The 26514-nt window shown below is 58.6% G+C and overlaps 1 protein-coding gene across 1 annotated transcript in view; it reads right to left on the bottom strand.

The window, feature by feature from the left end:
* Positions 1-26514, bottom strand: part of ELN (elastin) — an 81560-nt gene that overhangs the window by 47136 nt on the left and 7910 nt on the right. Inside the window, exons 2-12 of the mRNA XM_043499416.1 lie at positions 21284-21331; positions 18976-19041; positions 18313-18345; positions 15987-16022; positions 8131-8229; positions 7157-7249; positions 6953-7021; positions 6813-6860; positions 3700-3771; positions 3315-3344; positions 2960-3031 (exon numbers count right to left, since the gene is read on the bottom strand). Coding sequence (XP_043355351.1) covers positions 2960-3031; positions 3315-3344; positions 3700-3771; positions 6813-6860; positions 6953-7021; positions 7157-7249; positions 8131-8229; positions 15987-16022; positions 18313-18345; positions 18976-19041; positions 21284-21331 — 666 coding nt within the window. The remainder of the gene's footprint in view (positions 1-2959; positions 3032-3314; positions 3345-3699; positions 3772-6812; positions 6861-6952; positions 7022-7156; positions 7250-8130; positions 8230-15986; positions 16023-18312; positions 18346-18975; positions 19042-21283; positions 21332-26514) is intronic.

The following is a 26514-nucleotide window of genomic DNA, read 5'->3' as shown; positions in this document are numbered from 1 at the left end:
GGATCCTCTATAGATAGGGGTCAGTTTCAACCACAACAACACATTCATATCACCCCAGACAGTTACATGACCCAACACCTCATGTATCCTGCTTTGCCCTGGAAGCAGCATTTGAACCCCTCTGCAGTTGCATTCCCTAGTTGAGTAGGTCCCTGTCATGCATAACATTCATCAGAAACTCCCACTTGGTCACAGCTACCTCGTCAAATGACTCATCGAACAGGTTCAAATAACCACAGAAAAAAGTGTTTGCTGCCTACTCAAATATTGACAGAAAAAGTGACGTGGGCCTATTCAATTAACCCACCAAAATTGCTGCCTATGGAAACAGCCCCTAGAAAGTGTGATTGCTGTCTGTTCTAATAACCCATAGCAAGAGCAGCAGCTGTTTATTCAAACAACCCATAGAAGGTGTGATCACATAAACGCTAGGACAGGCAGTAGCCGACTGAGGCCTGTTCATTTCGACTGGACTTTTTGTATGAGGGAGTAATAGCTAGCGTCAAACCTTCATTTGTAGGCCTGGAGTTTTGCAGGTGGAGGTGGAGACCCAGAATCCTCAGTTCTCAGGGAGTGGCCCATTATAACGGGGAATTCTATATCCAGCCTATGTTAGATGGTGGTCTGACTAGATTATCACAGTGGTTAAGCTATGAAGTCTATGAATAACCACCAGGACACAGGATGGTGCCTCCCACCACAAGAAAGCCAACAACTTAGAAAATATCATCTGGCATTAAATGTGCTTGGAGGGGCAGCTAGCCCCAACCTGCCCCACTCCTATCCCCCATACAGAGACCCATTTTGTGAAAAATGCCTTACTGTATCAAGCCTGGGGGCTTTTGCCCATCAACCCCTATTTAGGCAACCTGAAAAATGTTCTGATTCAGTCTGGCCAACTGCAAGCATTCAAAAACAAGTCAGGCCCAAACTCCATAAAATCAGGAGACTAGCTTAAAATAAGCCATGTGGAGGGTTCACAGGCAAGGGGAAGCTGGCGAAGCTGAGCTCAGAGCCCGTGAGATCATGGGAGACTTTAACAACACCCAGGAGGGTGAGACTCAGGCTAAAATGGCAGTAGTTTACAGTGCGGGGTAGCACTAACCAAACTAGAGTGCCTGGGAGAAAAAGCCCTTCTCCCTGCCCGGCTCCAGGTGCCTGGGTGTGGGGAGTGACCCCAGCACTCTGACAAGGGCTGCTACAGCTGCCTCGGGAGGAGGGTATTTCTGTGGAGGGCTGAGCAGAGAAGCAGAGGGACCCGGGCCGTCAGCGTTTGGTGGGGAGCCCCTCAGCATGAAGGGAGGGGTGGGGGAGTGCTGCCTGGAGCAGGGAGATGTTGAGAGCATGGCTCCCCAGTGGGACTATCTCCTGCAATTTATTAATGGTGGCTCCCCAGTAAGTGGGTCAGCCGGCGGCAGCGCCGCATCTGGCTCTGGCCACTGGTGGGGCTGTGCTGCAGGAGCCAGGTGCTGCCTCAGCCATACATTGATGGCTTGCTCGTTAGCACCAGGCACCCCATCAAAGACAGTCTGGAGCAGCGGCTAGGCGGCGGAAACCGTGCTGCGGGGGAGATGCCAGACAGCTCGGGAAGCGATCTCACTGAGTGGCTCTTTGGCTTCTCAGGAATCAGCAGCCCGGGCTGCTCAGGAAGAGAAGGGCCCTAATGAGTGTAACTCTGCCTCTGCGGGAGGAAGTCGGCCTGGTTCAAGTATTTCTGCCTCTCGCTGCGATGGGCCCCAGTGGGGGACTCTGGCTGGTCTGGTGAGGAGTTTCACATTGCACTGCCCTGTCTGTCTGGGACCCTGCCCAGCGCCAGGGGCTCAGGAAGCCATGGTCACCTCTCTCCAGGGAGGCTGCTACCAAAGCAGCAGTTTGTAACCATGCAAACCAGTTATCCTCAGAGATAGGGCTTAAAAGCTACCCCTTGCTAACAGCCCTGTGGGAGCAGCTCCCCTGGCCTGGCTTTGACCCCCTTCCTCCCGTCCGACGGCGGCATCTGCTGCGTCCTGGATCAGCATGTTGCACAATAAACCTTGGCAACAGCAAGTTTCCTCAGCCTGCCAGGAGAGACATTGCAGCACTCCTAGGGTCTAAGGCCCAGGCTGCTGGGGCTGGGACCTGCGCTACCTGCAGGAGCTCCCAGCCCTCACCCTGTGCATCTCTGAACAGCCCAGCCAAGGCATGCACCCGATGTGTCCCTAGCCCTGCGCTCGCACTCTCCCGCTCATCTCCAATGGAGTGGGGGTAAAACAAGACGGGTCTCACTTCCATATTACCCTCTCCTACACTGCTGTTCCCCTCCACGCCCAGCAGGTGCAAGGCACCAGCCCTGCCACCACAGGGAGACAGACCAGGGCATGGCCTGGTGTCCTCACACATGGGAGGCTAAAGCTGGGTCCCTGGACAGGTGATGTCTGAGCCCAGCAGCTCTCACGAACTTCCAGGCAGGCCACTTTCTAAGTCCTACTATGCTTTCAAGGCCTCATGCTGGAACTGTCACCCGCAGGTCAGCCAGCAGCAGCCCTGGGGTAAGAGCTGCACCAAATATGAACATGTCTGTACAGCACCGAGCGCAGTGGGGCCCTGGGCTAAGCTCTGCAGTAATACAAATAATAAAGAAGAAGCCTATAGGATCCAAAGGAAAGGAAGAGCTGGTAACATGTACTGCCAGCCTCTCTGTGCCTCCCCCTTCTCCTTCCCTCTCCCTGCTCTGGCAGAGAGTTTAGTGCTCTCCACTCCTTCCTGGGCTCACCCTGGGCACAGGTCTTTCCTGGTCCCACATGCTGGTCCTCAGGGGGTGGCAGGAAGCGCTGGGGCTCCAGTTTAGGTCTAAATGCAGCAGGCAAGGTGGGGCTCAGCTAGAGGAAATCCCCCAGCAGAGCAGCAGCAACTCCAGTTCTCCCCAAAGGCAAAGCTAGGGAAGGCTTGCCCGCTCCTGCCCAGCCTGACAGATACTTACCTGGGAGCTTGGGGGCTTTGATGGGGTATCCCAGAGGGACGCCAGGCTGCTGGCCCCCGAAGCCTCCAAATCCTGAAAGACAACAGCAGAAACTCTCAGGCGAATGTCCAGTGCTCCTGCCAGCACCTGCTCCGTGAGCCTGCCACCAGCCAAAGGGCACAAGGGGAGTGTCTGTGGGGTGTCCAGAATCCCAGAGCAATAACAGAGCAGAGCAGGAAGCAACATGTGGGCAGAGCTGGGGGCTCTGAGACCCTGACTGCAGCATGGGCAGGCCCTGGGGCTGTACAGAAATCACTTGGGTATATGGACCATGCAAACAAAAGCATGCACCAGGCTGGGAAACCAGGAGACTCACCGGGAATTCCTGCAAGGGCTCCTGCTGCTCCTGTTAAAGAGAGAAACAGGTACATGAGCTTCACAGCCAGCCAATATAGGTCTGAGCTAGTCCATACAGGACTGAGCTGGTCCATGTGGGTCCATGCGGGTCCATACAGGCCTGAGTGGGTCTATATGGGCCTGAGACAATCAATGTAGGCCTCCACCTCACCCAAGTCCCTCCTACACCCTGTGACAATGCCAGGAAAATGTGCCTTCTCCCACCCCGTGCACTCTTGGCATGATGAAGGATGCAGCCTCCTGTCATCTCTGCCCAGACCTCGCTGCCCACTCCAACCCACACAGGAGCCATGGCAGCTCCCGCCCCACTGGTACCTGATAATCCCTGGGGAAGGGCAACATACCTGGCGCTTTTGCCTTGACTCCAGTCCCAGTGGGCACACCAGGCAGGACACCTATGCCAGGGTAACGGACCCCTACAACACAGTGCAGAGGGATCCAACTGAATGCAGGGCAGGGACACCCCCAGTGACAGCCCCACCAGCCCCCCTGCACACTGATCCCTGTCCCAACGCAGATCATGGGACTGAGAGCCAGGCACCTGTCTGTGCCCCAATCCCTGCTCTGTCCCAACTTCCGCTGAGCGGCTGCTGCTGGGCTGTTCTGTTCCCTGGCTCAGATCCTGTCACTTCCTGTCTCTTGCAGTCTTGCTTCCCCTCCCCATTCCCATCCTTCTGTCTCCTCCTGATCCACGTGACCCTGAGTGCTCAAAGGGGTCACTGTCTGTAGCTACAGTTGTTACCGGGCCTGGCAAACTCACTACACAGAACACACTGTTGTCATAATATTTATCCAGAAAGTATCTTGCAAGTTATGATATGGACTGGTGACACTGGTCATTGATGTTATATGATGCCCGTATGGTTAGCGCGTAAGGTTATGGAGGTGTGCTGGACATACGGTACTATTCTCTATTTAGACCAAGCAATCCAAGCAGAGTGGGTAACATGTCTGTCCTAGCCAAAGGAATTCTGGTTTGCCTGTCTGCCTGTATCTCCAGTGTCACTGAGCAAGGCCATGCCAGAGACAATGGAGATAAACTTGCATCTGAGTAACAGGATAAGCCCATTGAGAGAGGGATAAGAGGACAGCAGGGGCACCAGCTTCCTGGAGCACAAGCACCAGGAAAGGAAAGCTTCATCTGGGGAGACACTTCCCAAGAACACATTGCCAAGGTTTGCTGACTATAAAAGGGAAGAAAGGGGACTTGGTTACCCATCACTTAGGGGACAAAATTCTGGGCATGGTGGGTCCTCCTGCCTGAGGGGCCGGAGATGCTGGTAACAGGAGGTAAGTGGGAAAGCTGCTCAGGCAAAGACTGTAGCTTGCTGGAGTGAAGTTTTGCTCACCAGGAAGAAGATTATTTTTGTTTTGTTTGTAACCAGACCTGTTCCTTTTTCTCTTGCTCAGTATCAGTTAAATCTCTGTTTCTTATTAATAAACTGATGCTTAGTTTCTCTATAAACCATCTCAGTGCTGTGTACTGAAGGGAGATGGACAACCTCAGCTGAGCCTCTTTGGAGGCAGCTGCCTTGGTAATTTCTGTGTATGGCCAGTGATAGGAGCTGGACTCTGCAGAGATGTCTCTGGGAGTTGCTCCCTGGGTGTTCCCTGCATGTCACCTGGAAGGTCCGGTTAAGGCTGGCAGTCTGGAGGAGTTTGCTGGAGGAGTCGCTCCCCCACCCTCTCATTTCCTCATCTTTCTCCCTACTCCAGTGCTCCTGGGGTGGATGGACCGATTCCTGCCATCCCACAAGCACTGGGGCAGAGGGAGAGAGATGTGTCCCCTCTGCACGCCAGGGCTGCAGTCAGTGTCTGGGACGCATGATATGCCTCTATCCACTGGGACTTGCCTTCTCACAAGCCACACCAAGCTGGGCCATTCAAAGCAGAGAGCATATCAAGGACACATCTACAACGAATGGACAGGGAGGGGCTTGGGAGATGGGGCCCTTCAAAGGCTCTTGTTCTGATCCAATCCAGATGAGGGAGACTCAGGGGGTGGGGAATGGGTCTCTGGACCTTTCCCCTTTAGAAGGCACCAGCTCCCATCCGGCCTCAGGGCGGGGGACTAGCTGTCTCCAGGGAATCGGGGATGGGAGGTGGGGCTTTTCTCCTCTAGGGTGCCTGTTGAAATCTAACCCCGGGTGGCAGTAACGAGAGACTGTTCAGGGTCTCCTGTGGTCCTGGGGAGGGCGTCAGGCTCCTGGTGCATGGGTACACACCTCACTGAACAGCCCAAGCAGCCATGCCTAGAGGTGGCTCAGTGGTTGTGGGGGCAGCTTGCAGCCTTCTGAGGGCTGGTGAGGGGCCAGCTCTGTGGCCAATGTCTCTCTCATGAGCAGCATTGGCACACGGCTCTCCCGACAGGTGGACAGGCCCAGGGGCTCCTGTCCTGTGAATGTGGAATAGGAGCCCAGCGCACACCCCACAGTGGAAATGGCCCAGCAGGCCCCTGCTCCCACACCTGCAGGCTTGTGCAGGACATGAGAGTGCTGCACTTTCTGACACACACTCCCACCCATTAGAGCCTGGGCTCTGTGGTTACTGTGATTACCAGGGCCTGGAACCCTGTCCCCAGGAATTCCACACCCCTCTTTGCCACGTCTGTGGCAATGCCAGTTGCCATCTCTTACCCTGCGTCTCTCCTGCACCCCCTTCACAGTGGACACTGAGCGCTCTGTGGTTCACAGCCCCAGACAGAGGTGGAAGTTTCCAGGGTCCTGATCATTCCCACCCCACGCCCAAGCCTCCAGCTCAGGGACGGGGGGAACTGCACCGGGTATCCCTGGGGATGTGAGCCCACTGAACTAGACACGGGCATTGCCATGTTTTCAACACTACCCCCACCCTGACATTTCCTGGGCTTTGCTGTCAGTGGAAAGCTGCTACCCCACTGCTGCTTGGTTTCCATAGCAGCCGCCTGGGGGAGCCTGGGCCATCTCCACTCAAATAGCTCCTCCCCTCCCCACCCCACACCCCAAACCCAAACAGCCCCTCTCCACTCTGCCCCCTAAACCCAAACAGCCCCTCCCCACCCTACACCCCAAACCCAAACAGCCCCTCTCCACCCCACACCCCAACCCCCCTACCCCAAACAGCCCCTCTCCACTCCGTGCCTCAAACCCAAACAGCCCCTCTCCACCCTGCCCCCTAAACCCAAACAGCCCCTCCCCACCCCTCGCCCCACACCCAAACAGCCCCCTCCACTCCGTGCCCCTCACTCAAACAGCCCCTCTCAGTCCCATGCAAGGGCTTGCACCCATGTGCAAAGTGCTCAGTTTCTGGTCTAGTTTTGGTCTGGACAGGGTGAGGCCCTTCCCAGAGCAAGCTGGTGGCAGTCAGGCTGGCTGGCCGGAGTCCTGATGGACTGGGCATATGGGACATGGCCACTGGTGGGTCCCTTGGCCACAGACTTCATCAGTAGAGCCCAGTACCAGGGCCCAACTACGCTCACCTGTTCCTGGGAGCACGCCACCTGGGTACGCCCCTGGAATGCCAACACCTGCCACCAAGAGAGGAAGAGCAGTGACTTTCTGTCCAGCTGCACAGTCCCACCCTCCCCAGCCGCACGCTAACACCTTCTCCGTCACCTACCTGGTACCTTGGCAGGTTTCCCTCCAGCGCCTACGCCTGGCTGAACCCCTGTCTGGGGCACTACAGCACCTGCAGGAGAGCCAGAGGCCATGAGCACTGGACCAGCAGACAGCACGGCAGGCCCCTGCTCCTCTCAGGGCAGGGTACGGGGCAGTCAGAGCTGTGCCCAAGAGTGGGCAAGCTCTGGACTGCGACACACTTTACCTGTGGAGACCCCAACACCACCGGGTCCACCCACACCGCCGACTCCGCCCACACCGCTGACTCCCACACCGCCGACTCCGCCCACACCAGCACCTGGTTACGAAAAGGAAGCGCTCAGCCACAGTGCACAGCAGGCTCCAAGCAAGAGACCAGAGCCCCGGGTATTTCAGGCTCAGCCATGGGCCCCATGCCCAGCCTCGATGGACCATATGCTCTAGGGGTGCGAGGAAAGTTCAGCCTCAGTGGATACTCTTCTCTGGGTTTCCCCATGCTGCCCTTCCGCCAATGCGTGCCATCCAATGTGGGGTTCCCCACACTGTCCCACAGGCCACAGGGGTGATAACCTCTGTTGCGTCGGATAGGGAGAGGCCTTCCCAAGCCTGGGCAGCGGGGTCCCAACCTGTCAGGTGCCTAGTGCTGCACACCCAGCTCTGCGTACCATATGCAGCGACCTCTAACTCCAGCCAGTGCACTCGCCTCAGCACGTAGCCCACGGGCACAGTCTCCAGGCCCTTAGTGCATGCCCACTCCTTCACCCCCAGCTCCCTAACCCATCCCCCAGGCCAGCTCTAGCCCAAGAGACCAGAGCCTCTCATATGACGCTTCACACCTGGCTGGAGACCAGGACCTGTCCCAGAGAAGGCAGGAACCCCAGGGCACATGGCAAGATAGCCAGGCAAGAGAGTAAGGCAAGGGAGGCAGCAGGGGATACCTCTTCAAGCCCAGGGCATCCCAGCTCTGCCAGACCATGAAGTGCTGTTGCACCAGCCTTTCCCCTTCGGAGGCTTGAGCTCCTGGTCTGGCTGCGGTGCCAGGTGCCAGGGAGCCTGGCGATGCCTGTCCCAGTGCCTGTCCTAAGCCAGCTTGCAGATGAGTGCAACTGGTGTGTGGCAGTGGCAGCAAGCACCAGGGAGAGGCAGTGGCATGCAGGCACCCTAGATTAGCCCCTGCAGTAGAAAGACATGTGCACTCACCAGCTTTGGCAACAGCTTTATAGGCTCCCAGCCCAGCCCCTGGGTAGATGCCGCCCGGGTAGACGCCTCCTGGGTAGAAACCTGGCTGGACTATGCCACCTGCCAGGAAGAAGGAGAGTTAGCTGTGATCCGGGAGACTCCACCTCCATGGGCTGGGGGGATTCACCCCTACCCTGGGTCCCCCACTGCCAGCTGTGCTGCTCCAGGCCAGTGCCGTGGGTCTGCACTGTCCCAGGGGCCGGGGGGGTGGGGAGAGTGGTAAGGCAACCCCCATCCTTTCATGTATTTATACCTGCTCCTGTATTTTCCACTTCATGCATCTAATGAAGTGAGCTCTAGCCCACGAAAGCTTATGCCCAAATAAATTTGTTAGACTCTAAGGTGCCACAAGGACTCCTTGTTGTTTTCGCTGCCGCAAGACTCAAGGCAGGGGGAGGGCAATCAGGCCTCAGGGCTGACCCAGGAACCGGACTGGACCCTGCCGGCTCCACAGAGCAGAGGCACAAGCAGCCCCCTCAGTCCCCACCCTGGTGACTCACCCATGTCTCTGCCAGGTGCCCTGCTGCTTGGGTCAGAGGGGCACCCCTGTAAATCAGGGCCGCGTGCTCGGAGTCACACAGCAGCGGTATTCTGAGGTGCCATCTAGCGAATGGCTGCCTGGGCCCACAGGGGACAGACTCCATCCCCAGCAGGTCTCCAGGACACCCGTCAGCAGGCGTCGGGTTGAGCCTGTCACGGAGTGTGGGGGAGTCTGAGGCCTGCACCCCTCTTCCTGGGATTCACTGTGACTCTCAGCCAGCCAGTAAAGCGGAAGATTTATTGGACAATAGGAACACAGTCTAAAACAGAGCTTGTGGGTACAACCAGGACCCCTCAGTCAAGTCCTTCTGGGGGGACAGGGAGCTTAGACCCCAACCCTGGGTTCCCTGCTTTCCACCACCCAGCACCAACTGAAACTAAACCCCCCCCCAACCCCCACAGCAGGCTCTCTCCTGCAGCCTTTGTCCAGTTTCCCCGGCAGAGGTGTTGCCTCCCCCTCCCACTCCAGGCTCAGGTTACAGGCTGTCAGGTCTCCCATCCCCACTGAAACTCCCCTGCCACATTCCCAGGTCAACACTCCCCCCTCCCTGCTGCGTCACATCTCTCCCCCCTTTGAGACTGAACTGAGCGGGGTCACTCTGCCAGTGACCTGGGGAAGTTCAGGGCCCCCTCTCCGGGACAACGCATCCGCTATCATGTTGGCACTTCCCTTCACATGGACCACGTCCATGTCATAATCCTGCAGGAGCAGGCTCCACTTCAGGAGTTTGGCGTTGGCCCCTTTCATCTGGTGCAGCCAGGTCAGGGGACAGTGGTCGGTGTGCACGGTGAAGTGTCGCCCAAAGAGATATGGCTCTAGTTTCTTGAGGGCCCACACCATGGCCAGGCACTCCTTCTCGATGGCCACGTAGTGTTGCTCCCAGGGTAGCAGCTTCTTGCTCAGGTACACGAGGGTGTCTCTCCCCCTTTTCATCCTCCTGCATTAACACTGCCCCCAGTCCCGTGTCTGAGGCGTTGGTGAACACCATAAAGGGCTTGTCAAAGTCTGACTTTGACTTCAGAGCCTCCTTCAGTGCCCGGAAAGTCTCCTGGCACTGCTTGGTACAGACCACCTTGTCTGGCTTCCCCTTCTTGCATAGCTCGGTGATGGGGGTGGCTATGGCACTAAAGTGGGGCACAAATCTTCAACAGTATCCTGCCAACCCAATAAAGGCTTGGACCTGCTTTTTGGTGTGGGGAGCGGGCAGTCTCTGATCACCTCCACCTTAGCTGGTTCCGGCTTTAGGTGGCCACTCCCCACCCGATGGCCCAGATAAGATACTTCAGCCATCCCCACCTTGCACTTCTCAGCTTTGATGGTCAGCCCAGCCTCCTGGAGTCGGTCCAGCACTTGTCTAACCTGGGACACGTGGTCCTCCCAGGTCTGGCTAAAGAGACAGATGTCATCAATATACGCCACCGCAAAACTCTCCATCCCCTTCAGTATCTGATCCACCAGGCGCTGGAAGGTGGCCGGCGCTCCCTTGAGGCCGAAAGGCAGGGTCAGGAACTCGTAGAGCCCCAGAGGGCTGATAAAGGCCGATTTCAGCCAGGCATCTGCATCCAGTGGCACTTGCCAGTAGCCCTTTGTAAGGTCCATGGTGGTAAGGTATCGAGCTCCTCCCAATTTGTCTAGGAGCTCGTCAGGCCTGGGCATGGGGTAGGCATCAAATACAGTGATGGCACTGAGCTTCCGATAGTCCATACAGAACCGGATTGACCCGTCCTTTTTGGTGACCAGCTTCATTGGCGAGGCCCAAGGGCTGGCAGATGGCTGGATCACCCCCAAAGCCAGCATGTCCCTGACCTCTCTTTCCAGGTCCTGAGCAGTTTTCCCTGTGACTCGGAAGGGGGAGCATCTTATCAGTGGGTGCGACTCTGTCTGCACCCGGTGAACAGTCAGATTACTGTGCCCAGGCTGGTTGGAAAACAACTGTCGGTAGGGATGCAGCACCCCCCTGTTCTCAGCTTGCTGGGCAGGGGTTAGCTGATCCGAGAGGGGAATTGTTTTCAGGGGTGAACCAGCTCTGGTCCCAGGGAATAGATCTACTAAAGGGTCATCTCCCTGCTCCTCCCAATGTCCACACACGGCCAGCACCACTTTCCCCCTGGCATAATATGGCTTCATCATATTCACATGATACACCCGGCAGTAGTGGGCCCGGTTCGACAGCTCCGCCACATAGTTTACCTCATTTAGCTGCTTGACAACTTGAAAGGGCCCTCCCAGGCGGCCTGTAGTTTGTTCTTTCTCACGGGGATGAGAACCATCACCTGATCCCCGGTGGCGTAGGCGCGGGCCCGCGCCGTGCGGTCAAACCAGACCTTCTGCTTCTTTTGGGCTCTGGCCAGATTCTCCCTGGCCAGGCCCATGAGTTCAGCAAGTCTCTCTCGGAAGATCAGGACATACTCCACCACTGACTCTCTATCGGGAGTGGCCTTCCCCTCCCATTCGTCTCTCATCAGGTCCAGGGGGCCCCAGTTTGAAAGGTGAAAATCCGATAGACTCCTGGGGTACCTCCCTGTTCGCGAACAGCAGGTGAGGTAAATACTTGTCCCAATCCTGCGGGTGCTGGTTCATAAAGGTTTTCAGCATCATCTTTGGTGTTCCATTGAACCTCTCCACCAGCCCATTGGACTGGGGGTGATAAGCTGAGGCCCAGTTGTGCCGGACCCCACATTTCTCCCACAAGCACCGGAGCAGGGCCGACATGAAATTGGATCCTTGGTCTGTCAAGACTTCCTTGGGGAACCCCACTCGGCTGAAAATGGTCAGGAGCGCATCTGCCACAGTGTCTGCTTCAAGCTCAGGGCACTGCCTCGGGGTAGCGGGTGGCAAAATCTACCACCACCAGAATTCAGAGTAGCAGCCGTGTTAGTCTGTATTCGTAAAAAGAAAAGGAGTACTTGTGGCACCTTAGAGACTAACCCATTTATTTGAGCATAAGCTTTCGTGAGCTACAGCTCACTTCATCGGATGCATTCAGTGGCTCACGAAAGCTTATGCTCTAATAAATGGGTTAGTCTCTAAGGTGCCCCAATTACTCCTTTTCTTTTCACCACCAGAATGTATTTCTTCCCCGACCGGGTCTCTTGCTGAGAGGTCCCACTATGTCCATGGCCACCTTCTGGAAAGGTTCCTCTATGATGGGCAAAGGTTTCAAAGCCGCTTTCGCCTTGTCCCAGGCCTTCCCCACCCTCTGACAGGGGTCACTGAATCGGCAATACTGCCAGACAGTGGTAAAGACACCAGACCAGTAAAAGTTCTGTAGCAACCTCTGCCGGGTGCCCCGGATTCCCTGGTGCCCTGAGAGGGGGATGTTATGGGCCAGGTACAGGAGCTTGCGGCGATACTTCTGGGGGACCACCAGCTGCCTCCTGATCCCACAGGACTCCACTTCCCTGGGGGAGCCAATTCTCGGTACAGGAACCCCTTTTCCCAGAGGAACCTCTCCTGGCAAACTCTCCTCATGGTCCGTACCACACTGAAGTTGGACAGGTCCCTGAGCTTCCGCAAGGAGGGATCTTTCTGCAACTCAGCCTGAAACTCAACGGCTGGTGAAGGGATGGGGACCGGTTCCCTCTTATTGGCCAGGTCTGAGGCCACAGCCTCTCTGAGCCGTGCCCCTTGGCACTCCCTCTCCATCAGGGTAGGGTCCTACACCTCCAGTGTGGTACCCTCCCTAAGGTCAGGGCGCAATGCCCCTCGCTGGCTCTGGCTACGGGTCACAACCAGGGTGGTCTGGGGGTTGCTTGGCCAGTCCCCCAGGTCTCCCCCATCAAAACCTCAGTGGGCAAATGGTGCACCCCCATGTCCTTGGGGCCCTCCTTGGGCCCCCATTTCAGATATACCCTGGCCACGGGCACCTTGAATGGGTCCCACCCACCGCCGTCAGGGTCAGGTAGGTGTTGGGCACCACCCGATCTGGGGCCACTACCTCGGGCCGGGCCAGCATCACCTCCGCGCCCATATCCCAGTATCCATTGACCTTCCTCCCATCCACCTCCAGGGGAACAAGGCACTCGCTCCGGACTGACAGCCCCGCGCCCACCCTGTAAACTGAGAACCCTGAGTCCAGAGCATCCAGCCCTTTGGAGGAGTGGCCGGGGGTACTATTCCCTCCTGAGCAGGTGATAAGCTGGCAGCCCCCCTTGCCTGGGCCGTCTGCTCTCGTTCAGCTGGGTCCCTACCCAGTTAACCCTGGGTAGGTTGGATCTGCTCAGTCTGTCCCTGAGCCTGGGGCGCTGGGTCCGTACGTGGCCTCTTTGGCCACAGTGATAGCAGCTCAGGTCACGTTGGTCCCCTCTAGCGGGTCGGAGGGTCCCAATGCCAGGTGTTCCCCTTGGGAGGGGGTACTCCATATTTCCCCTCTGGGAGGTCCCAGGGTGACTCTCTCTCTGCATCGTGGGGGGCCTGTTCTTTTGGGACTCCTCCCTGCTATCCCCGGACCGACTGTTCACAAACTCATTGGCCAGCTGCCCTGCATGCTGTGGGTTCTCTAGCTTTTTGTCCACCAACCATGAGCTTCAGGTTGGAAGGGCACTGTTCATACAGTTGCCCCAGTACAATTAGGTTAAGCAGGTCCTCTTTAGCTTGGGCCGCAGCTGTCCACTTGTGGGCATATCCCTGCATTCGGTTGACCAGTTGTAAGTATGCGACCTCAGGCGTTTTACGCTGACTCCGGAACCTTTTCCGGTACATCTCGGGGGTCAGCCCAAACTCATGGAGCAGGGCCTTTTTGAACAGTTCGTAGTCCCCTGCCTCCGACCCTTTCATTCGGCTGTACATGTCCACGGCTTTGGGGTCCAGTAAGGGGGTGAGAAATTGGAACCTGTCTGGAGGGTCAACCCTGTGCATCTCGCAGGCATTCTCAAAGGCCATCAGGAAGCTATCTATGTCCTCCCCCTCCTTACGCTGGGCCGGGAAGCACTTATCAAAACTCCTTGCAGTCTTGGGTCCCCTCTCACTCACCGCAGCTGGGGCCCCACTGCTCCTCAGCCTGGCCAGCTCCAGCTCATGCTGTCTCTACTTATCTTCATGCTGCCTCTGTTTCTCCTTCTCCTCCTGCTCATGCTGACGTTGCTTCTCATCATGCTGATGCTGCTTTTCATGATCCTCCAGTTCCCTCAATTTCATCTCCCTCTCCCATTCCAGCCACCACCGCTCCAGGGATGGGGAGCTCCGCCGGGAGGATCCCCTGCTGGCTGCCGGGGTCAGAGTGCCCTCAGTATTCACTGGGCTTTCCCCAACCCCTCCCCAGGCATAGGTAGGAAGGGTCTCGGGTTGTCCTTGGCAGCAGTCTGATCCCTCCCAACCCGGTTAGGCTCCAGGGCCCATGCTGCGTCTACCAGGCAGCTTCCCTCAGGGACAGGGACAGGTCATCCAAGAGATCCCTCTCCGCCAACTGGGCAATCAGCTGTTCCTTGGTGGACCTCCCAATGTGCAGCCACCTCTGCCTGCACAGCTCCACCAGGTTGCTCTTAAGGCGTTTAGCATACATCTCCCTGCTGACCACTCGCAGGCCTCTGCAGCTTTCCACGGTTTCCAGGAAGAACCCCGAGGATACCAGTCCTTCTTGAGATCACCACCTCTTTTCCAGGGTCGACCTGCAGACTCCTCCGCCCCTGGGACCGCTTGCTGCAATCCCCCGGGAGACCCTGTTACTGAAAAAGTCCTTCTCTCTGGTCACACACTCCCAGGGTTAACCGCCCCCGGAAACCGTCTCTCTCTGGTTCTTCAGCATGCCTGGTCCCCGTCAATCCCCCTTCGTTTTACTGTTCCCCAGTCACTTACTGCAGGAAGCGCTGTTCACGGGGTGCAGTACATCCCACCATTTCCACCAGTTGTCACAGAGTGTGGGGGAGTCCGGGGCCTGCACCCCTCTTCCTGAGATTCACCATGACTCTCCGCCAGCCAGTAAAATGGAAGGTTTATTGGACAATAGGAACACAGTCTAAAACAGAGTTTGTGGGTACAACCAGGACCCCTCAGTCAAGTCCTTCGGGGGGGGGGGCAGGGAGCTCAGACCCCAGTACTGGGGTTCATTGCGTTCCACCACCCAGCACCAAACTGAAACCAAAACCCCCCCAGCAGGCTCTCTCCTGCAGCCTTTGTCCAGTTTTCCGGGCAGAGGTGCTACCTCCCCCTCCCCATCCTGGCTCAGGTTACAGGCTCTCAGGTCTCCCATCCGCTGTGAAACTTCCCTGCCACATTTCCAGGTCAACACTTCCCCCTCCCTGCTGTGTCACAGAGCCCATGTGGAGGGAGCGGGACCACCTCCTGAGGGGGCTCCTAGTGAGTCCCTGTTCCCGGCAGACTGGAGTGGAAACCAGCTCACAGCGCCAGCTGAACTGTGTAGGGAGCCCAGGGTTGTGACTGCAGAGACTGAAGGGCAGGATCAGGGTGGGCACTGGCAGAGCTGTGTGGGGACCCCCAGACTGGGACAGCTGGGGGCTGTGGTCAGGATTGAGTTGTATCAGTAGATTTGTGGGGGGAGCCCTGGGCTGGGATAGCAGGGGGGCTGCTGGAGTGAGCAGACTTTTCCCACCCTGCTATTATATGACCATTTTCTCCCCTCTTCAATGTCTGTCCAGACTCCTTAACTCCCACCGCATCCCCTGCCCAGCTCTGCCCCTCTGTACCTGTCTGCCCGTGTCTCTGACTACGTTTCTCCCCATCCCAGCCTTGACCCCCGTCCCACAAATATCTCTGAGCTCTCCTCCATGTTCTCTGCATTATCCCTTGGCACCTCACCCTCTGCTCCCTGCAGCCCCTGGTAGGGATCCAGCTGGCCAACCACAGCCAAGCTGGGCTGCAGACAGTTAAAAGATCCCGAGATGGTGTGGAGCACCCAGCTGTCCTGTGGCTCCCCAAAAGGTGGGATCCATCCCTGCTTCCTGCCCCATGTGCTTGTGCCTGTGGGGTGGGAACCAGGCCTGGAGTGCCTGGCACAATGGAGCCCTGACCCTGATCGGGGGCTGTGGCTGAATCCCATCGCTCAAGACTGGGAACAGTCCCAGATCCCTGGGCCCCACAGTTGCAAGGGAGCATGGCTCCCCAACCCCCCCGCACTGCAAGGTTGTCCAACCCCCTTGGCAGCCTTGCACATCTCAGCGCCTGTCTCTGTGGCTTGGACAAATAGGAATCAGGAGAGGTGCACAAGGATCTGCAGTGTATGCTGTATGCAAGGGAGTGCCCTGGTGGAGGGGTCCCATGCCAACCCCTCCGGGGCAGGACTCAGCCTCCCCAGAGAGCCCCTAAGAGTCAACACACTCACCTGGCTGCAGGCCAAGTGTGCCAAGTCCCCCGAGGCCTGGAAAGAGAAGATTGGTGAGAAGGGGCATCAGGGGACGGCTGCCCAGCCTGGCATGCTGGGTAAGGAGGGAAGGCTGGAGGCAGGCACAGGTGATGGGGACAGTTAAGCTCAGCCCAGTTATTTCAGCCAGGCTCCAAGTAGACACAATGACAATCGCTCTGGCTCAGGACTTTGCTGCCTTCCAACATCTGTGCCTAATCAGCTGCTCGCTCCCTCCAGGCACACATTCCACTGCCCTTGGCTGGGGCAGCGGCCAGCACGCAGGCTGGGCCCACACAGCTCTGCATCATTTGGGTTTCATTACCCACAAACACAGGCCTTGTTTTTCTTTCCATACACTGAAATCAGAGACCATCTTGCCAGGGACACCCGTGGAGACGCAGACGGACAGGCCCAGGGGCCAATTGCATTGCTGCTTACCTAGGCTCTGGGCAGGGCCAAGGTTGGGTGGGCGGTCTGACCTGGGAGTTCCCCAAAGGGGTTTGAGCCTCCTGGCCCCACTAGGATGGGCACCTGGCAGCATGGTCGATCTCCAGCCCCAGTCCCCAGGACTGACTCAGCACCTCTCACCTGCCTCCCAACATGCCAGGGGCTCAGCCCCCTTCCTTCCTGCTCCTTCCCTAGCACCCAGATGAGCTAGGGCCCAGCTGGATGCCCCTAATCTGGTAATGACCAAACACACTGGCCCAGCCTGGCACAGCAGAGGGTCTCATGATGAGATGCGCACTGGCCCAGCTGTCCCACCAGACAGTACGGTGATGACATGTGGACTGCCAGCAACATGCTTCTTGGAGTAAGCATGGATCCATCCTACAACAAACCGATGATTCCTCAGCAACTCCATCCATAGCTGGAGGGTGCTGCTGCCCAGGGCTGGGTGTCTCCAGACACCATCGCAGCCACTGGGCAGCCCCTCACCCCACAGGGCCGAAGCCATGTCTAGCCATGCCAGAGAGGTTTATGGGAAGCACCTTGCCCAGCTGACCCCACTGCAGGCATTGCAGGGGAAAGGCTGGACTGGGCAGGCTGGGCACTGCCATCTGAGGGACCTGAGCAGGCTCCTGGGAGCCCTGTGCTGAGCCCCCTGCAGGCTGCGCATCTCACTGTAAATGGGACCCTCTGCCCCACAGGTGCCTCCTGCTCCAGTGTGGGGTTCGCCCGAGCAAAGCACCTGGCTGGTTGTCTGGCCTGGCACTGAATCCTGAAAGGTGGAGAGAGGCTCTGCCAGCTTTCCAGGGCACAACCTCCTGGCAGCCACTGGGTTTGGCACTGGGCTGACATTACTGCAACTTTACATCTGCCCTCAGATGGGCACAACTGACTTTGGAGCTCCTGAGCTCTGTCCCTAGCACCGGGATGGCTGATTTACAGACAGGCTGGGGGGCCAGGATCCTCTCCCTGCCCTAGGGCTCTGCATGCTGCAGTTCCCTGGGTGGTGCTAGGCACTGGGGAGTGCTGGGCTCTGGCTCAGTCCCCTGGAGTTGGCATTTAACTTCAGGCTAGTTGGGGCCTGACATGCCTTCACCAAGCCTCGCTGGCAGCAGAAGAGGCTGCCTGGAACCAGTGCCCTGGGGCTGCCAGGCCCTGAACCAGGAAGGTGCAGATGACCATAGGCCAGCAACTCTGCTGTGGCCTGGGCCTTCCTCTCATCGAGGCATTGGCTGCCACTCTGCCCCCTGCGGAGCGGGAACAGTGCCAACCACAGCCCCAGCCCCACCCCTCGTGCCAATGCTCCAAGGGGTCATGGGCTGCCAGCCCCAGGGTATGAAGAGAGGCTGCCCAGCCTCTCCTTTCCCACACGAGAACCCGGTGAGTTCTCTGCCCCCAAGGTGTGAATCCCTGCGTTGGGCTCCAGGCATGGACAGGAGCGTTCCCAGCTGTGTGACTGTGGCTGAGGAGAGCTCTGTGTGGGTGAGCAGCAAAAGTGGCCTCTGGTCCCAAGGCACTGGGGAAGGAGGCGGGGCATGGGCTCTGCCCATCTGGGGAGGGGGGCAGCTGTCAAAGCAGGGAACTGTAGAGTGTGGGAGGGGTCTAAGTGGGGGCAGGATGATGTGCGGGCATGGGTGCCATCAGGGCACAGTGAGCAGGGCTCAGGCTGGGAGGGGGAAGGCAGCTGCAGAGAAGTCATAGTAGCGACCCCCCACTCAGCCCCATGCAAGAGAAGCAAGGGGAGCAGCTGATGGGAAACCCCTACATGTCCATGCCTAGCTTCTGCCGAGCCCTGCCCTAGCAAATGGAGCCCTGTGCTGCACAGTCGAGAGCCCACAGATGGGGAGACGTCCCTTACCTGGCTTGGGAGGTTTCGCTCCAACACCGAGCCCTAGGGAAAAGCAAGAGCCCAATGGATGCGGTAAGTCTGGTGGTTTGGAGGGAGACATGCAAGGCACTGCCCAGCCCCTGGCCTTGGGAGATTGTGTCACACAGGCAGTTGGCCTGGAGACGGCAAGATGAACCTGGCACACTGGCCATGCAGCTCGGGACAGAGACCCGCCCCTGTACTGCCCCACCTGAGAGCCAGACACATGGGTTCGAAAGCCCCACGAGCCTGGTCTCCTCGACAGCATGGGTCTGAGAACTTCCCTGACTTGATCCCTGGGTAGCTGGAGCAGAAGCTTCCAGATGTTAGTCTGCAAGACTGAAGGGCCCTCTCCCTGGAGAATCCAACAGCACCACAGAAGGGGGCATGTGCCACCCCCTTTGGTTATGGGGGGACACTGCAGCTCAGGAAGCAGATACCTCCACACCAAGGTGAAGGACCCACTACAGGTGCTTCTGCATGCAGGAGCAGAGGTGCCTTCTTACTGTGGGGGGCCACCGTACGGTGCCCCCAGACCCAGGAGAGATGCTTACTTCCAGGGACTCAGCCAGCAGCGAGCCTGCTCGCCAGCCACCACTGCCTTGGGCCATGTAGGTGGTGACTGTGGGTTATGCATCTCAGGGCAGCACTCACCTGCACCCCCAAGTCCAGCTCCAGCCCCCAGGCCTCCTGCTCCCAGGCCTCCAACCCCAGCATCTCCTGCAAACAGCAGCAAGTGCTCAGTGCCCTGCCCTCCAGCCCTGCCCGCATCACGGCTTTGGAGTAATCAGTACCCATGGGTATAGCCTCGAGAGCTGCCATCCCAGGGCCTCCACCCCACCATGCTCCAGCCCAGAGCCACAGGAACGAGAGCCAGGAAGACATGGGCAGCTGGTCCCCTGCCAGCTTGCAGTCGGACTGCCTGAGTGAGACTCCTCTTTCCTTTGGGAAGTGGGCAGTGAAAGGTCACAGAAAGCACCCTGTGAAGGTCACTGCCTGTCGGCCCCACCCCCACCCAGTCAGGCCAGCAGCAGGTGAAGCCAGGCTGCCGGCTGTGGCTAAAGCCACGCAGTGAGACAGCTCCCTTCCAGTGCTCTCCGCAGCAAGGACAGCCTGTGCTGCACTGCAGCAGCCCCGCACTCTCAGTAGATGGTGCTGCAAAGCACAGAGCTGGGCTCCCAGGCCGGTGACCTGCCAGGTTCCCTGGCTCCCAGAAGGACTTGAGGGGCTGGCTCTGTGCCCGGAATGCAGGGGCTGAGCCCTGATGTACATACGTAAGGCAGTGCCTAGGCCAGGGCTTAGGCACCCAAGTCCCAGTCTAGGCTCCATTGCAATCCACAAAGCTCCCGCTCATGCCTGGAGATGCCTAAACTCTCGGCACCTACGTTTTGAGGGTTAAAGTTCCCTTTTATTCTGATGGTGGGAGGCTCCCTCTGGCTCTCCTGCTGAAGCTGTTCCATGGGGCTAACTAATCCGAGGGTTAGAGGAGGGGGCAGGCCCAGGGGCTTCCACCTCCGAAGCGTGTGCCCTAACCACAGACAGTCTCGCTCTCTCTGGCCAGCATTAATCCCCAGTAGCTCAACCACTGGGGCAGAAAGGGAGAGCAAGAGAATGGCTCTATAGTCCAGTGCTTTGAGCCCCCTCTGGGAGGTGGGGGACCCCTGGTTCCAGTCCCCCTGATCCACTGAGAGCCTGAGGGGCCCCATAGCAGCATAGCCCCGTGCTCTCACCCCCAGAGTAATAGTCACAAGGTGGGCAGCTCCCCCTCCAGCTGTTGTGTGTGGAGCGAGGCACAGTCTACCTCATACCTGCGAGAAACCAGCAGGTGCCTGCGTCCCCCCAAATTCCAGCGGCGGGCTTCCTACTGAACCCTTCCTGGGTTGCTAGCAGAGACAGATGCCTAGCTGAGGACACGCCCCTGCCATCGGCCCACTGGCTAGCTTAGGTGGCTCCTTGCCCCACATGCTGACTTTTGTGCCCAGCAGTCCGGCACATCCCCTCTCCCAGGCCTGGGCCCCTACATGGGCTTTGTGGATTGCAGCGTGTTCCAGTGATTCTCAAGGCACCTACACATCAAGCACTGCGACGCTCTGCGCTGCAGTGCCTACGTCCCTTGTGGATCCGGGCCCGAGCCCATGCAGCGACTCAGGCCTGGATGGGACCCCCAGTTGTCATAAACCGGGGGCAAGACAAAGGAACCGGGCTACAGCATGACTCGTGAGAGGGCTGGGCTAGAGCGTGCCTGGCTGATAGGCCTCCCTTGCTGTGTTACCAGATGTCACCTGGCTGCCACCACCCCTACTGCCTGGATTGTCCCTCAGGCACTGGTCAGGGCCACCAGCGCACAAAGGCCAGAGCACGGCTGCTTTGCTGGGGCCCAGGCTGCGGCTACGCTCACTGAGCAGAGACAGCTCCCCGGGCTCCGTGTCTCCCCGTCTCCATGCAGTGCCTCAGCCAGGGCCACGCCGCAAGTGAGTGCCAGACCTGGACAGGAACCAGGCTCTCCTGACTCTCAGCTCAGGCTCAGCCACACCGAGCAGCTCTGCCTCTGCCCAAAGGGACCGTGGCCAGCCCAGCAGAGTGGCAGCAGCTCTGCTGAAGGGGGCTGTGTGGAGGGGTGACACAGACAGCTCTGCTTGCCTGAATCCACACCTGACTGTCCCTTGTGGGGTTCCCACCCCTGCACGTGGCTCCTGCTGGCCAGATTCATCCAAACACACTCCTGCTGAGGTGAGGGAGATATTCCCTGAGCTCCCAGTCCTCGGGACCCCTCTCCCCTGGGGCTAGCACCCCCTTCTGGGACAGGCTGATACTTCCATCCACCGGCCTGGGGACCCCTCTTCCACTGCACTCTCACTTCCCTTCCTATGCAGGGGAGAGCGTGCCCTGCTGGGTGGGGAGACCGTCCCATTCCCTGCGAACAGCAGCTTCCCATGTCCAGCTGGGGGGAGTGGGTTCTTACCTGGGTAATATCCTAGAGCTGGAACTCCCCCTCCAGCACCAGGCACCCCTGCAAAAGGAACAGGCAGCGTCACACACGGCCCGCCGGGAAACGCATCCGCCAGGCCTCATCCACCCTGCAGCTAGCTCATAGGGAGCCCAGAAACCTTCCTGGGACAAAGAGGGAAAGCAGGACTGCCCTCTTGAGTACACGAGCTACGGGGCAGTGCCAGGTCCCAGCTCGACTGTGAGATCACGAGCCATTCCCTGCACCTACCTGTGCCACAGTTTGCCCATCATTACTGTGGGGATAGTGACACAGACCTACCTTGGGGAAGTGCTTTAAGATCTACAATTGGCAAGCGCAATGTAGGTAGCAGCATGGGGTCAGTGTGCTCAGAGCCCTGTCATTTTGCTAATGGGACCCAGAAAAGCCACATGTGCCCCTGAGACTCATGGTGGAGGGCCGTGACACCCCTCAGGCCCAAGGTGGAGGGCAGTACATCCCTTGGGGCCCTGGCGCAGGGCTGTACACCCCTCAGGTCCAAGGGGGAGGGCCGTACACCCCTGAGGGCCCTGGTGGAGGGCTATTCACCCCTGAGGCAAGGGAGTAGCAGGCTCTCCTCCCTGGGGCAGGAGTCTGGCCTAGCTCTAATTCCTATCCAGCTGGTGTAAGACTCCGGGGGGGGGGGAGGTGTCTCCTCATGGTGGTGGACAATGGCCCCAGGTCCTGTCTGAGATTAACAGGCCCGTCTCCAGGGCCCTGATCTTCGGGTGGCTGAGCACGTTGTGGGGGGAAGGGTTCGGCTTTGGGATGCCGGCTGTTCCTGTAACACCCCACACAGCTCTGGGACAGCCCCGGAAAGGGGGAGGCCCATGGTTGTGTCAGTAAGGCTGCCCTGCAGCAGTATCGGTGCCAGCCCAGTGCTGCCTGGGATTCAAACCAGCCCCATTTCTCAGGCTGGGGAGGGGAGGCTGAGCTACAATGAACCTGATGGCTGCCATAGGGCTAGGAGAGCCCCAGCTGATACCCTCAGGCAGGATCTTCACCCCAATCCCACCAACAGCTGCCCCCATACGGAGCAGGGACAGGGCCCACCGTTGCCTGCCACCACCCTGCTCCTAGCTAGGGTTAGTCAGCCCTGGGGACATACCGAGGCACTGCTGCGTGAACCTCCATTCCTTTGAATAGAGCCATATGCTTCTGTTGACAAGCCCTCGTGTGTGGACTCGGTGCTGGGAGGGCTGTTGTATTTAGACACAGCACTGGGGAGCGAACCCTCCGTCTTTCTACAGGGCAGTGCCAGGTAGTTCTTGGTCTTTGCTGAGTCTCCCAGACAGCACAAAACGGGGTGCGGTGTTTGGGATGTGGGAGCTGGAGTTCCACGGGGTATCCCAGGCCCAGATCACTAAGCGCCTCAAAGGCAGGACCAGGACTCCCTTGCAGGGGAGACAGCGGAGGATGGGTTTGCTGTGCTGAGCAGGGAGCCCGGGGCTGCCATGCTAGGCATGGAGTTCTGCCTGGGGCAGCCTAGTGCGACCTCTGTGTAAATCGGGGCACGTGGCTTGCCTGCTTGCCCTGGGTGGGGCCTCCAGCTGGGAGGGCACAGACGTCCTACCCGCTGCCCGCAGGAGCTGGTCCAGTCCCAATGTGCACAGCTGCCCCAGGCAAGAGCTGGTCTGAGGGGGTATTGTTCCCACATTGGAGATGGGTGACGGGTGGCAGTCCTGCTCCCACCTCAGCCCAGCCCATGGCCGGATGCTCTGTTTCAGTCTCTACCCAGCCAGGTCCTTCCGGGCCAGCTCGCCCAGCTAGGTTATGTTCTTCGGGCGTGGAAGTTGAAGGAGTCACTAGCAGCTGCCCAAATTAACATGCCCAGCAGATGGCATCGAGGGGCTGAGACGGAGCCTGCCTGCAGGCGGCTGCTCTCACTGCTGGGGAGCTTTATCAGGCTTTGGAGAAGTTCTCGTTTCCTTCCCAACACCCAGACCAGGCTCCCTACAGCTGCCCTCTCACCTGCTCCAGCCAGGGACACAGACACGTGTCCAGCTGGGACAAGCCTTCCTAGTACTCTCTGCTCCAGCTGCTTCTGCCCCTGGGGGAGAAGACAACATCCTGCCTGAGCCATAGATAGCCCCAAGACATAGACATAGACTCCCAGCCCAGACACGCACAGGGCACTAGTGCCAGGGTTCACACTCACAGCCCCCATGTACACACAGGGCACTAGTGCCAGGGTTCACACTCACAGACCCAGATACACAGAGGGCACTAGTGTCATGGGTCACACTTATAGCCCCAGACACAGACAGAGCACTAGTGCCAGGGTTCACACTAGCAGTACTGGATGGATGACAGAGTACAAGGCTGTGATCCATGAGTTATAGGTGCCACCCCACCTGTGCCAATGATTTGCCAGGCAGCCTAGGGGTTTCCCCTCCTGTCTCAGGGAAGTTGTCCCACCTGTAATGTGAGGTAGTGCTAGGTGCCCCGATGGGGTGGGAAGGTCACAGGACAGCAAAGTGTTTTGAGAGCCTTGGGTGTCAGGCCCTGGAGAAGGCAAAGCCCAGTGGACCTCTGCTGCACTGCCAGGAGCTTGCATGCCCAGGCCTGCAGCCCTTGGCCTGCACAGCTAGCACTGAGCACATTACACTGAGCCGCCGCAGGCTTTGGAATTGGTTCCAGATTCCAGACGAGCTGATCTCACTTTGCATGGAATTCAGAGCGATAACATGTTCCCCCAGCCAAAGGCACTCGTTCCAGCCCTCGCTCTCCTGTCTCCCCATCCGTCTGTCTGTCTGTCCCTCTCGCTCCCCTGGCCTGACCCTGCCCCACTTTCCTGTCGCAGAGACTGTGTTATTGGCTGGGATCAATGACAGGGCTCTGACCTTTTCAAACAGGGATTAGAGCCCTGGCTCCCGCCCCGCTCGCCTCCCGCTGGCTCGGAAAAACAAATCCCAGATAATTCCTTGTTTAAAAACAAATGCAAAGTGTCCGTGCGGCCCCTCCCTGTCCTGCACTTCAGACCATCGCCAGCCTCAGCAGCTGCAAACATCTACCAGGGGGAGCTCCCCAGACTGGGGTGCAGCTGGGATGCCAGTGCTGCGAGGTTTCCCAGAGCAATGCCCTGTCTGCACCACAGACTCACTCCGAGGGCCAACTGCAGCCCTGCTGTAAATGGCAGAACTGCACTGATGTTTGCACCGGGCTGCAGCTTGGCCTGTGAGCCATGGACTGCGATGTACAGCTGGGGACCCAAGGCCACAGGAAGGGACAGTATGGCAAGGGGAATTCACCTCCCGCCCATCCCTTCCCTGGCTGCTGAGAGGAGTCGGGGAGCCGAGGTGGGAGCAGCTGGAGCAGCTTGTGTCTGGCTGGGGGCCCCGTGGGGCTTCCAGCCTCCCCACTAGTAAGCCGTCCAGCCCTGGCCCTGGAGAGTTGTCCAGAGGGCAGCCCCACTCTGCTGCCCCTGCCTGCTGGGAGAGAGAGGGGAAGGGGGGCAGACTCTCTAGGGGAAAGGGAGACACACACACCCACTCTCGGGGGAGCCCCTGTCCCCTGCCTCCAGGGCTCAGAGCTCAGGGCTCATTGCTGCCAAGTAGGTTATTGTGTCGGCGGGAGCTCTGTGCGCCAGACAGTGGTTATCTGGCACGGCTGCCAGCATGACATGGCACTGAGGGCGTGTGACTGCCCCAGAGCTCGGGGGAGCTGCAGGAGCCGCTGGGCTGCTGCTGGGAGGAATGGTCTCACACGGTGGCTAAAACAGCCAGCTGCGCAGTGCCAGCTGGGCTGGGATGAGGACATTCCTCAGCAAGACTTGAGTGAGGGGCTCCATTTGCCCCTCCAGAGAGGTCAGAGGGGCCTTCGGCTCCCGGTAAGTTCATTGGTGCTGAGTATTTGGTGCCCAGCCTCCCTGCAGAGTTTGGGTTCCCAGGAAGAGCAGTCTGAGAAGGCCGGGTGTGAGGAGAGGAGCCGAAAGTCAGTGGGGGCACGACCTGGATGGCGCCCATTGGCAGGAGCTGGCCCAGCACTGGTGCCACTTGCTGCAGCACCTGGCACCACCACACACGGGACAGAAGCCTTCCTGAAGCCATGGCTGATGAATGTCTCTGCCCAGCCTGGGTAGGCTGGGGTGGGGGGTTTGAAGCAGGGCATCCTTCCTCCTCAGTCTAGTTCTCCTTCGCCCCAGTGCCAGTTCCTAATTGGCGTCACTCCCCAGCACCAAGGGAAGGTCCCCTGTTAACTCAGGATTTGTCATCGAGACGGGCATGTTCTGTGAAGACCTTCTCATATTCGGTGCCTCAGCCATGCTTCTCAGCTGCTGGGCAAAGGGTTCCTAAGGATACTCTGGATCCTTCGGGCGGGCGCCATCCATCAGGCTTATATGTCTCTCATGGGGCCCTGCTACCTTCAGCGTTATCTCCCACTCAGCCCTCCTCACCAGCTGTTCACTGACTGGCTGTCACAGAGGTTTCCATCTCTCCTAGGCTCTGATCCCAACTTTTCCCGAGTCTGCCCTCCCCAGACAGGGCTGAGAGTGGAGCTGAGTGAGGAGTGTGGCAACCTCCCCTGGATCTTGGCAAAGCTCACCATGGCCTTGTGTGCTGCTGTGAGGGGGGCCTTGCCTTGCTTGGCAGGAGGGTTTTGGAATCCTACAGTCAAAAGAATATCAGGAGGTGACATCTACTAATGGCAGACTCCCCCGTTCTGAGCTCGGTTAGCTTGGCCCATGGCTGGACAAGATGCATCAAGCTGGCTAGTTCATACCCCAGCCCATTGGTATTGATGGCAATAAGTCCCAGACCCCAGCTTAGCACCAGCTCTTCAATGCACGCTCTGAAGAGTCCACGGGTCAGATCTCTCAGATCGCTGGTGCCAGATGTTGGCCGTCCTGCCCTTTTGTTGGAGCATGAGGGTATGTCCACATGCACCTGGGGCAAGCCTCCCAGCCCTGGCAGACAGACGTGCTAGCGGGGCTTGAGCTAGCATGCTGGAAATAGTTGTGTGGGCGTTGCAGCTCAGCTCTCAGGCCCACCCAAGCCCTGGGCCTGAGCTGGGTGGCTAGCCTGCATGTTGGCCACAGCCACGGCATCCACACAGCTAGTTAGCGCACTAGCTCGGGCCCTGCCAGAGCCCTACCCAGGCTGGGAGGCTGGCTGCCAACTGCAGAGTAGTTAGCCCCTAGTGGCTCCTTCAGAGGCTCCCTGAAGGTGAGTTGGTTAGGTCCCCTCCCAGCTGGCTTCAGGGGCTGC

The sequence above is a fragment of the Dermochelys coriacea genome, chromosome 17 (genome assembly GCF_009764565.3).
Source record: "Dermochelys coriacea isolate rDerCor1 chromosome 17, rDerCor1.pri.v4, whole genome shotgun sequence".
NCBI classification, from domain to species: Eukaryota; Metazoa; Chordata; order Testudines; family Dermochelyidae; genus Dermochelys; species Dermochelys coriacea.
The sequence above is the reverse complement of the archived record's forward strand: the minus strand, read 5'-3'. Positions and strand labels throughout refer to the sequence as shown.